At 36.2% G+C, this 12,651-nt stretch overlaps 2 protein-coding genes across 5 annotated transcripts in view; one reads left to right on the top strand and one right to left on the bottom strand.

Annotated features, from left to right (window-relative positions):
* The window catches only part of TRIM37 (tripartite motif containing 37), a 246,306-nt gene that overhangs the window by 97,064 nt on the left and 136,591 nt on the right, over nucleotides 1-12,651 (bottom strand). The window lies entirely within an intron of this gene.
* Nucleotides 1-12,651, top strand: part of PPM1E (protein phosphatase, Mg2+/Mn2+ dependent 1E) — a 128,565-nt gene that overhangs the window by 109,492 nt on the left and 6,422 nt on the right. The window contains exons 3-6 of the mRNA XM_081270438.1: nucleotides 5,147-5,346; nucleotides 8,743-8,931; nucleotides 11,279-11,422; nucleotides 11,652-11,745. Of these exons, the coding sequence (XP_081126564.1) occupies nucleotides 5,147-5,346; nucleotides 8,743-8,931; nucleotides 11,279-11,422; nucleotides 11,652-11,745 (627 nt within the window). The remainder of the gene's footprint in view (nucleotides 1-5,146; nucleotides 5,347-8,742; nucleotides 8,932-11,278; nucleotides 11,423-11,651; nucleotides 11,746-12,651) is intronic.

Here is a 12,651-nt window from a genome sequence, read left to right as displayed (position 1 = left end):
TCCCAGCCCCCACACCACCACAGTCACTAGCTTAAAGATACCGAAGGTCCCCAATGAAGTACCAGTTTGTTCCTCGTCTTAGCTGTTTCCAAAAGAAACTTAAAAAAAAAATCCTTAACTTAAAGTTCTTTTCATATTAATGTCATACCTAACAGAATGTCTGCTAAGTAAACTTGCATATCTGACTTGGTACAAATTTTATTTTGTAGATGTAACCTTGTTCAGACCACCTGAAACTAATTTGAAATATCCCACTGAAAATTAAAAACACAAGGGAAAATTATCACTAATATCGAGGAATTTAAGAGGATTTTGATGTTTGTATAAATATATATGAAAACCTAAATACTTACTGGAAAAGTATAAATGAACAAAGTTTACTTAAAATGAAAAAGAGACACTGTCAAGGACAAAAACATAGGGATTGACCAAATCGGTGAATATTTTGGAATGACCAAAGAGGTATTACAATGCTTTTTAGAATGGACATTCTAATTACACAAAGAAGAAAAATTTGTGTAGCATAACACAATACCCAAACCTACCTTAGACAAAAGTAGAAGAGGAAATGACGGCTCAGCCTTAGTAATGCAAATAAATATCTTAAAATATTTGTATATTGACCATTAATTAATTCAGTAGATATTATTGAGGACCCACCATATGTCCCACAATGATAGGACAGAATTTGGCTCAAACCAAAATGTAGCATTTATGTTAATGTACACTTAGGAATTTTTTGGTTGTTAAGTGGCCAGAAGCACAACTCAAATTAGCTTTAGCGAAGCAGAATTTATTGGCTACGTTCCACAGTAAGGACTACACAGTTACCTTCAAATGATGTCAACAGAAGCTGGTATTTCTCCAACTCTAAGCTGTACTTTCTATCATTTTGATTTTATTTTCAGGCTCCATGTGGTAGCAAGATGACTGATGGGAGCAACATGTCTTCATTTGCCCAAGTTAAAGTTGAACAGAACAATAGTAGCTTTTCTCAATTGCTCTTACATAAATCACAGAATTTGCTCTAATTGGCCCAACTTGGATAGTTATCCATTCCTGAACCAATCACTGTGGCCAGAGGAACATGATTCTCTAGTTGGTTAGACTTGTATCACCTTTTACCATAGGATGCACGTGGATTGAGACCAAGAAGGAAAAAGAGCAACATTTGCTATTTCAATCCATGTGCATATGTGTAATAAATTAGAGCAAGTTCTGATGTCAAATAGCAAATAGATAAAATAACTAGAAATAAACTGATAGGAAATATGAACCTGGGCAAAGTGGCACATGCCTGTAATTCCAGCTACTCAGAAAACTGAGGCAGGAAGATCTAAGAGTTCAAGGACAATTTGGGCTTGGGGGTATGGTTCAATGCTAGAACTCTTGCCTAACATACACAAAACCCTGAGCTTGATCCCCAATACCACATACACTCACACAAAGAAATAGGAAGAACCTGTATCAAAACTGAGCAACATGGATGGATATGGTGGCACATGCCTATAATCCCAGTGATTTGGGAGCTTGAGGCAAGAGGATTGCAAGTTCTAGGTTAGCTTCAGCAATTTAGCAAGGCCCTAAGCAACTTAGACCCTGCCTCAAAATAAAAAGGGATAGGGATGTGGCCCAGTGGTTAAGCACTCCTGGGGTTAAATCAGGTGGTGGGGGGAATCAACAACAAAAAAGCTGAGCAACATAAAGAAGATTTAAATTAATGAACAAGGAGCAGAGTGGGTGGCACACGCCTGTCATCCCAGTGACTCAGGAGGCTGAGACAGGAGGATCACAAGTTCAAGGCCAGCCTCAGAAACTTAGGCCCTAAGCAACTGAGTGAGACCCTATCTCTAAATAAAAATATAAAAAGGATTGGGGATATGGCTCAGTGATTAAGCACCTCAGAGTTCAATCTCCATTACCAAAAGAAGAAAAAAAAATATATAATTCAATTAATCTATTCCTGAATAAGACTCAATATGAAAGATTTTAGTTTTTTCCAGCTTAACCTATAAATTCAATGTTATCCCAAACACAATGGCAACAGGTTTTCTGCCCAAACTTGGCAAAATGATTAGGTAGTTCATGGGACAATGGGGATCAAACTGCCTAAGTCACATCTTTTGAAACTAAAGTAATAATAGGAAAATAAGTCTTCCTGATATTAAAACATATTTTAAGGTTATTTACCATTATAGAAGTGGATGGAGAGATGAGTGAAGCTGAATGGAAAATCAAGAATCATGTAATATTATATAATATTTTATATAATAGCTTACATCTTCATTTATTCAAGTAACATCTAATGATACTCTTCTGTGTAGATACTGTACTGTGGCTAATCAAAGACAAAAGACACAGTGTGACCTGGGATTAAGAATGATTTTACCTGGGCTAGGAGTGCATAGCACTTGCCTAGCATGTGCAAGGCCCTGGGTTTGATCCCCAACTCCATAAACAATAATAACAACAACAAAAATAACAAAATCAGAATGATTTTACGTGTTTGTGAAATGTTCTATAGAATGTAGTGAATACTCAATAAATGTTATCTATTGTTATAAAATGTGGTTAAGAATAATTATAGAGGCTGGGATTCTGGCTTCGTGGTAGCGTGCTTGCCTTGTATGAGTGGGACACTGGGGTTCGATTCTCAGTACCACATAAATAAATAAAATAAAGGTATTGCATCCATCTACAACTAACAAAAAATTTTTAAAAAAGAATTATAATAGTGTAGTATAATGGGAACATAAGGAAATGAGCAACTGGGAAAGGGAGTAGACAGCTCTAGTGGTTACTGAATATTGCAGGAAACTGGTATTGCTTTCCTTCACCAAATTAACCTATCAGTTCTACTCAACAGATAGAGCAATGATGTAAATGTTCCCTACTCGTATTGTTCAGTGTGGTAACTACTGGCCAATGTAGTTATTTAGCAATATGGCTATCGTGACCAAAAACCTGAATTTTAAGTTGTATTTAATTTTAATTTAAATAGCCATATGTAACTACTGGCTGCCTTATTGGATGGACCGTGTATGTTTATATAATAAGTAATATACAAACCAAAGAATGATACAATGGTTTATATTATTATCTGGGAACTGTCCTAATTGTTAGTATCAGTTATTTGTTTTACCGCATCCCATTTACCCTCAAACTTTCTGAATTCATTTATTTTGTAATCTTCTGTTCTGACTGAGTCAAATAAGGACATATCCACTTCAGGGTCTGCATTGGGGACCTTTCCTGCTGCCAGGACCAGATGGGTTACAGTGATACAAGTAGGTCATTGTTGGATGAAAGAAATATTATTTAGGACTGGGAATGTATCTCAATGGTAGAGCACTTGCCTAGCATTTCAAGGCTATGGGTTTAACCCTCAGAACTGCAAAAACAAAAATTAAAAAAGAAGATATAATCTCTGGAAGCTGGTGCTTAAAACAACAATAACAAAAAAGAATTGCTCTAAACTATCAAAATATTGGGTTATTTATTGGCTTCAGTTTTCTTCTTGTACATATTCTTCGGCCTGTATTTGCTCTTTGAACTTTATTTCTCCTTTAGTTGTACACTTGATTTTCAGTTATATAAAACTGTTTAGGTGGACAGTGCCTTAAGACAAGATTTGCCACCCTGTACTGTTAATAGTGAAAAAAAAAAAAGAATAACATTGTGAGGTCAGCTTTCTGAATATAGTTAATTCAAAAAGAGTTTTACCTAAAAAAAACAGGTAAATAGAGTCACAGATTAAAGCAAGGGCAGGACAGGAGTCCACGTTCCCAGGCTGTTGGGAACATATCGTCTTTTTTCTTCAGGATCTATGTTCTGGATTGCTGAAGGCATCTGTAGCCACTGCCCATCTGGCACACATTTTTTCAGGCTGTCAAGCTATATCTGATTTAGTAAAGTAAAATAATTAAAATTTTTTTTTAACCTGAGATATAGGAGAACTTTAAAATACTGACCTGAGAAAATCTAATTGCCTCTTGATTATTCCAATAGCTGCAACTTGACTGGATGGTTAAATGATGTGATATGATCTCTTTAGTATACCATTTAGTGTGGTTAAAATGTTTATGCATTCAACAGTCTACTGAGGGATACAAGTCTGTCTCAGAAGTCAGCTAGTCTATATCAGGTGTGGTGGCACACACCTGTAATCCCAGGAACTCAGAAGGCTGAGGCAAGAGGATCAAGTTCAAGACTAGTCTGAAGAACTTAGTTGAGATCCTGTCTCAAAAAAAAAAAAAAAAGAACTGGGGATATAGCTCAGTGGTAAAGGGTCCCAGGGTTCCATCCCCAAGCACTACAATAAGTAAGTAAAAGTTATCTAGCCTACACTGGGTCAAGTAGTGGAGAGATAGGGTGAAATAGTAGACCGAAGGTGAAGAATCCTGTTAGTATTGCTCTTCTGATTGCTATCTCCTTTTTTCTATCCAGGTTGTCACTGACAGAATATAAGTACTTTTTTTTCCCCTTTGGGAAATCTAAAACATTTAACTCATAATTTAGCCTGTTGGCTAAATGAATTAAACTATTGCCTGAAATCCTAATAAACATATGAAATAACAAAAAATATATAATTCAGATCCAAATAATCATTTACAGGGGCCAGAGAATTTAAGGGACTGTACATAAGGAAAGAAGTCTGGAAGAAGGAGAGGGACAAAGACAAATTGGTACTCAAGGTGAATTCTTCCTATTCTGTAGTTTGTAAGCTATTTTCCTAAGCCTTTCTCGTTCCAATAACCAGGGTTCATACTAGTCATTCTTCTAAGCCTCAGAGACTTGCTTCTCCAGGTCATACTCATAGCAGTCAACCAAAAGGGTGCTGTAAATACAGTAGCCAGAGTATTTCCCCAGGCTGGGAGAGAAATCAAGTTCATAATAGGCCCTGCCGTGGCTGGAGATTTTCTCCTTAGGACATAAGGATATTTTAGTGGCAGTGTTGGCAGATGATTTTTTATTAGACAGGCTGTCATTTTCTCTTTTCAGAAGCAGCATTTCATTTTTCTTGAGAAGGAAGAATTTCTTCTATTAAGAAGCTTGACTAAGGTGACCTACTTCTGTCTTTACTAAGCAGGCAAGTAAAAAGCAGTTTTACAAGGCTCTTTATTGGGGGTTTCTGTTTCTTTCACAGAGATTGAGACAGTGAAATTGGCCCGTTCTGTCTTCAGCAAACTACATGAGATTTGCTGCAGCTGGGTGAAAGACTTCCCTCTCCGCAGGAGACCCCAGCTTTACTATGAAACATCAATCCATGCCATCAAAAACATGCGCAGGAAAATGGAGGACAAACATGTCTGCATTCCTGACTTTAATATGCTCTTCAACTTAGAGGTAAAGGGTACTTCTGGAGAGTCAGTGACATTTAAAAATAACAAAAGGAACACCTTGGTGGTCCTGTTAGAAAAGAAGAATTAATTTATTTCTAATAGTATCTCTTATAGGTTAGAGTAAGATAAACTGCAAAGTAGCATAAATGTGCTTGCATTATATAACAGAAAAGGAACTATTTGTTATTTTGATTAAGTTCAAATCATTCAAAATTGGGATCACTGCTATTTTGAATAGATTTACATGATTCAAAATTGGGAAAATAAAATCTCTCCTATCCTTGTCTCTTATCCAGTTCCCCTCCATGAAGCAAGGAAAGTTACCAGTTTTTTGTGTAAGCTTCTAGAGCTGTTCTATAAACATATAAGTAAAAAATGAAACCGATACATTAATAAAGCTGTTTTTTTAGGGAAAATATTTCTACGATATAATCAAATACTATTTAATTCCCATAACACGTTACCATATGCAACACAAACATACGGAGTAAATTTAAACTGAGACAGTTTTTTGATTTTGTGTGATTTTTTTTTTTTTTAAGTCTTGGTCTCTGAGATGGGAAAGTAGTTGGAATTACATTTTACGAATTTCTGTGACTGACAAAGATCCATATGAGCCTTGTCAGCTTAATAACCATTTTCTTGATCACTTCCTCCTCTTTTTCTATTGAATGTATTATGTTAATGCAAACAGAGGTAGGTTTGTTTCCTTTGCCTGTCACTTGCCTCTCCTCTTCACTAAAGTCCATAACTTAAAAAATACAATGTAGTGATTTACACAAAGCACAGTATTTCCTTCCTTCAGCAGTTAAATAACTTTTAGTGACTGTCAAGGTCTAATCGACAGTGATGACTGGCTGGTAATTGGTGCTTATGAAGATATTAGCTGATATCTGTTTCCAATTCCATGCTCATGCAAACCTAACCCAAACCCGAGGTGATAAACAATGTTTTTATCATTATATCAACTTAAATATTATATTCTGATTTGAGCATCTTATTGCTAGTTTTTTTTTACTTGGTTGGTTTTTTATTTTGCCTCTAAATTTAAAACAGCCCAAAGGCCTAACTCAGAAAGGAACACCTTTTTAATTGTGAAACAAGCTTTGGGAGCTATTTGGTAACAAGTATTTAGGATTTTATGAATTTTCACAAATAGGATAATTTCACTTTTAATTATAAGGTAATAGAAATGCATAAAGGCCTTACCTTTTTTTTTTTTTTTTTTGGTACCAGGATTAAAATTGGGCACTCGGCCACTGAGACACATCCCCAGTCCTATATTTGTAGTTTATTTACAAACAGGGTCTCGCTGTGTTGCTTAGCACCTCACCATTGATGAGGCTGGCTGTGATCCTCCTGTCTCAGCCTCCTGAGCCGCTGGGATTACATGCATGTGCCACTGCACCTGGCAAGCCTTACCTTTATATTTTGTTTGACATGTATTTTTTTGTGGTACTGGGGATTGCATGTGCTAGCTGCATCCTGAGTTCTTGATTGATATGTTAATAATAAAAAATTAGAAGTAACCTAAATCATTCAAAGAAATGATAGTATCGATGCTCATAAGCTGTATAAATGACAAAAAGTACATACAATTTTATGTATACTATGATCCTAATTTTATTTTTTAAAAAATATATGTATAAGCTCAATGATATGGCTCTTGTCTAGCATGTGTGAGGCCCTGGGTTCGATCCCCAATACCACCATAAAAAAAAAAAAAAAGAATTTAAAATCATGTGGTAGGATTATAGGTGATAGTTTTTCATACTTCCTTTATATAAATAAAAAATATATATGTGGTGCTGAGAATCGAACCCAGTGCCTCACACATACTAGGCAAGTGCTTTGCCACTGAGCTACAACCACAGCCCCCATACTTCTTTATTTTCATAAATTATCATATTTATAAGGAAAATGTCAATAAATGTTTTCTAAAAAAGTATACACTACTTTCTAAAGAAATCCACTCAGCTCCCTTTTATTTCTTCCAGTGCCATACTGAGTTGTTTAAAAATGAGTATTGCTTTATAGACAGAAATTCTACACAAATGGTTTTTCAAGACAATTGTTTAGTCAGTCTTCAATGACCTTCTATATGGTGTTGTTTAAATTGCAGAATGAACTAATCATAATGAGTTTTAGACATAGATTGCTTTATGGACCTTCGTATTTGGTACTTTTATAAAAAAGAACTTTTTCAAAGCACAGATATACCCCGTTTTAATATTTCTTTCAAACTCAACTCTACCGAACATGAGAAAACAAGTGGGAAAATTATGATTTGCTTAAAAATCAATGACAGACCCTGAATTCCTATAAGAGTCCTAGACCCTAATGAAAGAGAAATGAACAGACTTGCAAATAAAAAACATACTTATTGTTAATCTAAAGGGGAGCTCAGGACTCAGTAAGATTTGAATGAATCATAGGTCCCCTAAGTCAGATAGATCTGAGATTTAAACACTTGAGTTAAAGATGAATAATTTTTTTTTAATTTTTTTTTTTAGAGAGAGTAGAGAGAGAGAGAGAGAGAGAGAGAATTTTTTTTTTTTAATATTTATTTTTTAGTTCTCGGCGGACACAACATCTTTGTTGGTATGTGGTGCTGAGGATCGAACCCGGGCCGCACGCATGCCAGGCGAGCTCGCTACCGCTTGAGCCACATCCCCAGCCCAAAGATGAATAATTAAACTACTTAGTGGTCAAAATGTAAATCTAGGATGAGGCTTTCTTTGTTAAGACAAAGCAAAAGGTTAGAAGAGCCTCCCCTGGCGGTTGAACTTTGTGAGAAAATGTGAAGCTAAATCTTAGTTCTTGGGGCAAGGCAAAGATGTCAGCTCCACAGGGCATTTGGGCATCTGATGTGGTTCAAGTTTGGTTAACTAACTAAGCTATTTATGAAAACTCGATCTGACCATGAATGATTATAAAGGAGACATTATAGTTTAGAACTTGTGTGTATATTTTCTAAACAACCTGAACATTAATTGGCCTTGTGCTGGAAGGCCAATTATTTCCTATTGTTCTCTGGCATTTTGAAAAAAGTACTCAATTCATCCTCATACCCTCTCTTCCACCCCTCACCAACTTGTAACAGCAATTTTGAAGCAAAGTATGTGGGTGGTTTCCATGGTACAAGACAACAACTTTCACAGAGAGGGCACTTCAGCCTGAGCTAATTGGGCATGATGTGTTCCAGTGCTCAGTGTGTAAACACAGATGTCCTAATTTTGCAGGTATTTCAGCAGTTGAAAAGGCATGATAAGAAAAGGAAAACCTTAAATCTGAATGACAAATGCCATAGAGAAGGAGGATGGGCAACAATGTTTCCTGGGGATTGATTCATTTGAACCACACTGTATATAATTCTTAACTGTTCTGTGTTTATCAACAGGATCAGGAAGAACAAGCTTACTTTGCAGTGTTTGATGGCCATGGGGGAGTAGATGCTGCCATTTACGCTTCCATTCACCTACATGTTAATTTAGTACGCCAAGAGGTATTTCCCCATGATCCTGCTGAGGCTCTGTGCCGGGCCTTCCGGGTCACTGATGAGCGGTTTGTGCAGAAGGCAGCTAGGGAGGTATGCCCTTTCCCATGAATTCCAGCTATGAATGTCCTAGCTGAACTCACCTTGTTCTATTTGGTTAAAAGGGCTATTTTGGACTTTTCTCTTTCTGGGCAGACATTATCTAAACTATATCTTCTTGACCCACGGTGCTGGATTCAGTTGTTCTGAATCTAATTCCCTCTTCAGGAATAGTTTAGTGGGGTATAATGACATACCCTATAGAAACAATCAAGCTATAATTTTCTGAATTCATTCATTGCTGGATTTGGCAAGCGATTTTTTTCAGTTGTCGATGGACCTTTATTTTATTTATTTATATGTGGTGCTGAGAATCAAACCCAGTGCCTCACCCATGCTAAGCAAGCACTCTTCCACTGAGCCACAACTCCAGCCCCTGGCAGGAGAGTTTTATCTTTCCTTTCTTTCCTATCGTCTGTCAGGTTCATATCAGGACCAAAAAGCTCTCTGAGCTTTATTGCTGAGAAGATCTGGATATGGTGAATATAAAACAATGGTTTTAAAAAAGAAAGAGAAACTAGAATTACTTCCGTACGTTTGGATCTAAATGTGTAGGCAGTGTTTTGCTGTGTGTCTCTTGGAAAATTTTTTTGAAGAGGATAAATCCTTAGATGATCCTTGATCTGATCTGATCTTAGCAGGAAGAAAAGTCAGGCTCATGTCCTAAGGTTAATCAGATCTATTTTTTATTGTGAATGAAATACAGAGGCTCTAATGTATTAAGCTCTAAAAGTAAAAACTTTTAAGTATCATTCTGGCACGTAAGGATAGTATTCTATATTGGACTCCTAACTGGGGGCCAACTACCTTCTATTTTTTTAAACTAATTACACAAAAATACCACTCCTGTCACGTGACTTAAACATTAACTCTTGTGGGGAGATCAGGGTAATCATTTAATCCATTTCTTTAATCTTACAGTTATGCTGCAAAGCAATAGTGGGTCTCAGAATTCATGAATCAATAATTCAAAACTCTTTGTATTAAGCAAGAGAAATATTATGTATTTTTATACCCACCCTCAAGTTTTAATTTATATGAAAATCCAACAACAGTAACTGCTTGGGTGTACACACAGATGTGCAGCTGGAAAAACAACAGTTAACAGTTAACCTCATATCCTCCCAGTCTCTTGAGGACTGGCACTGTGCGGCTCTGCCTCTCTTGAAGCTGCTGGCTCTTAACATTCTGAACAAATTGCTTTGTCTTTTTCATCCTCTAGTCTATTCCTTTTCTTCTGTCTTATAAAAATTATGGCCATATTTATTCCCCTCTCTTTTTTTTGACCATGTTTACCTAATTTGTCAATGGTCCTAGCATCTCAGTTTTACCGATAGATCTCTCCAATAATTTATAAATTGTCCCACTAGTCACTTTTCTCCTTGTGCTTCCATGTGCTGCTAACTGCTGGGAAAAAGTAGCTATTCCTACTGTGAAGCAGCCCAGCCTCCTGTTCATTCCAGGGCATATGCATTGAAGTGTCTTTATCATGTGTTCCAGAGGGCTGAGTTGGTGAACATTCTGTGTGGGAAGATATTTTATCAGTGGGTGAGGATTTATAACAAACTTTCCCTATATAAGGAAGTTGTTTTTCTCATTGGATATAAGGAGCCCTTTACCACCCCTGACGCATTGGTTCTAATTTAGGCCAGGTCCTTAGTAACAGAAAGTCATGCTCATTTGGTGGTGACTCATGTCAAATGGAGATATCATTTTAGTATCTTAGGATCGAGGGTTTTAAGTATAATTGTAGATATTGCAGTGAAATTCCAGGCTATTACTCTTTATGCAATGTTTCAAAAACAAAGGCCCCTAAAAATATTGTAGACACATTAAAAACAATGTTACCCCCAAAGGTATAAGCACCTTAATACTTCAGGGAATGTATGCTATCTCTTGGCTCCTTATCTTGGGACTTTGTATAGCTGAACATATAGTAGGTCAATAATGAAACAGAGACTAGAATATGGAAATCTTTAAGGCTTGATATAGTGGATTTAGCAATGTACTGGAAGGAAAAAGAATTTCACCTCTGTTTTGTGTACTAAAATTACCTGCTCTCAGGACAAGTCACATAACCCAAACAGTTTTTTTAAAAATCTGTATTTAAAATGGAATTAATCACCCCCTATCTTGCATATTATACATCAGGTAGATTTGTGTATGTGGTTAATAAGACAAACATGCATATAAAAATGCACGGAAAAACATGAGTTGCTATGTATTTGTGAAACTGCCTAATAGTCTACCTTCCAAATGAATAGTTCAATTATAAATTGTTTCTCAATGAAAATTTGGTGTCTATTTTCATTGACTCTAGTTTTATCTAAACTATTTTCAGAGCTTAAGATGTGGGACCACAGGAGTGGTGACTTTTATCAGAGGCAACATGCTACATGTGGCCTGGGTGGGTGATTCCCAGGTAATGCTTGTGAGAAAGGGCCAAGCTGTTGAACTAATGAAACCACACAAACCAGACAGAGAGGTACGTATGGTTTGTTCTCTTGGAGCACATGTCATAGAGGCAGTTTTCTAGTTATTAATTAGGATTCACTCAATTATTATAATTATTGCCAGTAATCTCAGCAGTTGTGCCTATCTTCCACAAGAGAAGCTTTTCAGGAAGCTGATGAGTATTTAAACTGTTAACTATTAAAGTAGATGAATCAATCCTGAATATCCAGTAAGCTTTTTTTTATTGCTTTGCTCTTTAGGATGAAAAACAGCGAATTGAGGCCCTTGGAGGTTGTGTAGTCTGGTTTGGTGCCTGGAGGGTGAATGGAAGTCTGTCAGTCTCCAGAGCTATAGGTAGGAAAAAAAAAATTAATTTTGTTTCTCCTCTTCTAGCTTACTGTCTTATATTATCTCTGATCTGAGGAAACTGGAGATAATAATTTATATTATCAGTGTTTATATGTGTAAAATAATAATTGCCAGTTGCTTTTTAATTATTTGATTCAGTTAAACCTGATTGTAAACTTAAATCCCATTATAAAATGGGGACCATATCAAGAAATTCAAAGCATGAATTCAGCCAGGTGTGGTGGTGCACACTTATAATCCCAGAAACTCTAGAGGCTGAGGCAGAAAAATCACAAGGCCAGCCTAAGCTACTTAGTGAGACCCTATCTCAAAAATAAAAATGGGCTGGGGATATAGCTCAGTGGTATAGTGCCTCTGGGTTCAATCCCCAGTGCAAACAAAAACACAAACAAAACAACAAAAAACCCCTAGGTTCTATCTGTTTATTGCTTTTTCCTTTAAATAGAAGCCTTTAATTGTTAGTGTACAAATCTGCCTAAAATCACAATGATCCTCATTTCATTCCATTTTGGTCATATTTAACCAGTATTTTCCAGAGAATGGAAAGCTTTACATTTATTTATTTATTTGTTTATTTTAAGAGAGAATTTTTTAATATTTATTTTTTAGTTTTTGGTGGACACATCTTTATTTTATTTTTTTTATGTGGTGCCGAGGATCGAACTCAGTGCCCTGTGCATGTCAGACGAGTGCACTACCGCTTGAGCCACATCCCAGCCCACCCATATTTATTTTGTTTATACCTTTACATTTTTTTCAGTTAATTTAAAAATCACATAAATAACAGAATTCATGGGGAAAACATTGTACTTTTTATGTGAAAACCATTTTCCAAACATGGAATATAGTAATTTTTCAGATAACACTGAGGTTTTAAAGAATCTAAATCCT

The sequence above is a fragment of the Spermophilus citellus genome, assembly GCF_964194105.1.
Source record: "Spermophilus citellus genome assembly, chromosome: 17".
Taxonomy (NCBI): domain Eukaryota; kingdom Metazoa; phylum Chordata; class Mammalia; order Rodentia; family Sciuridae; genus Spermophilus; species Spermophilus citellus.
The sequence above is the reverse complement of the archived record's forward strand: the minus strand, read 5'-3'. Positions and strand labels throughout refer to the sequence as shown.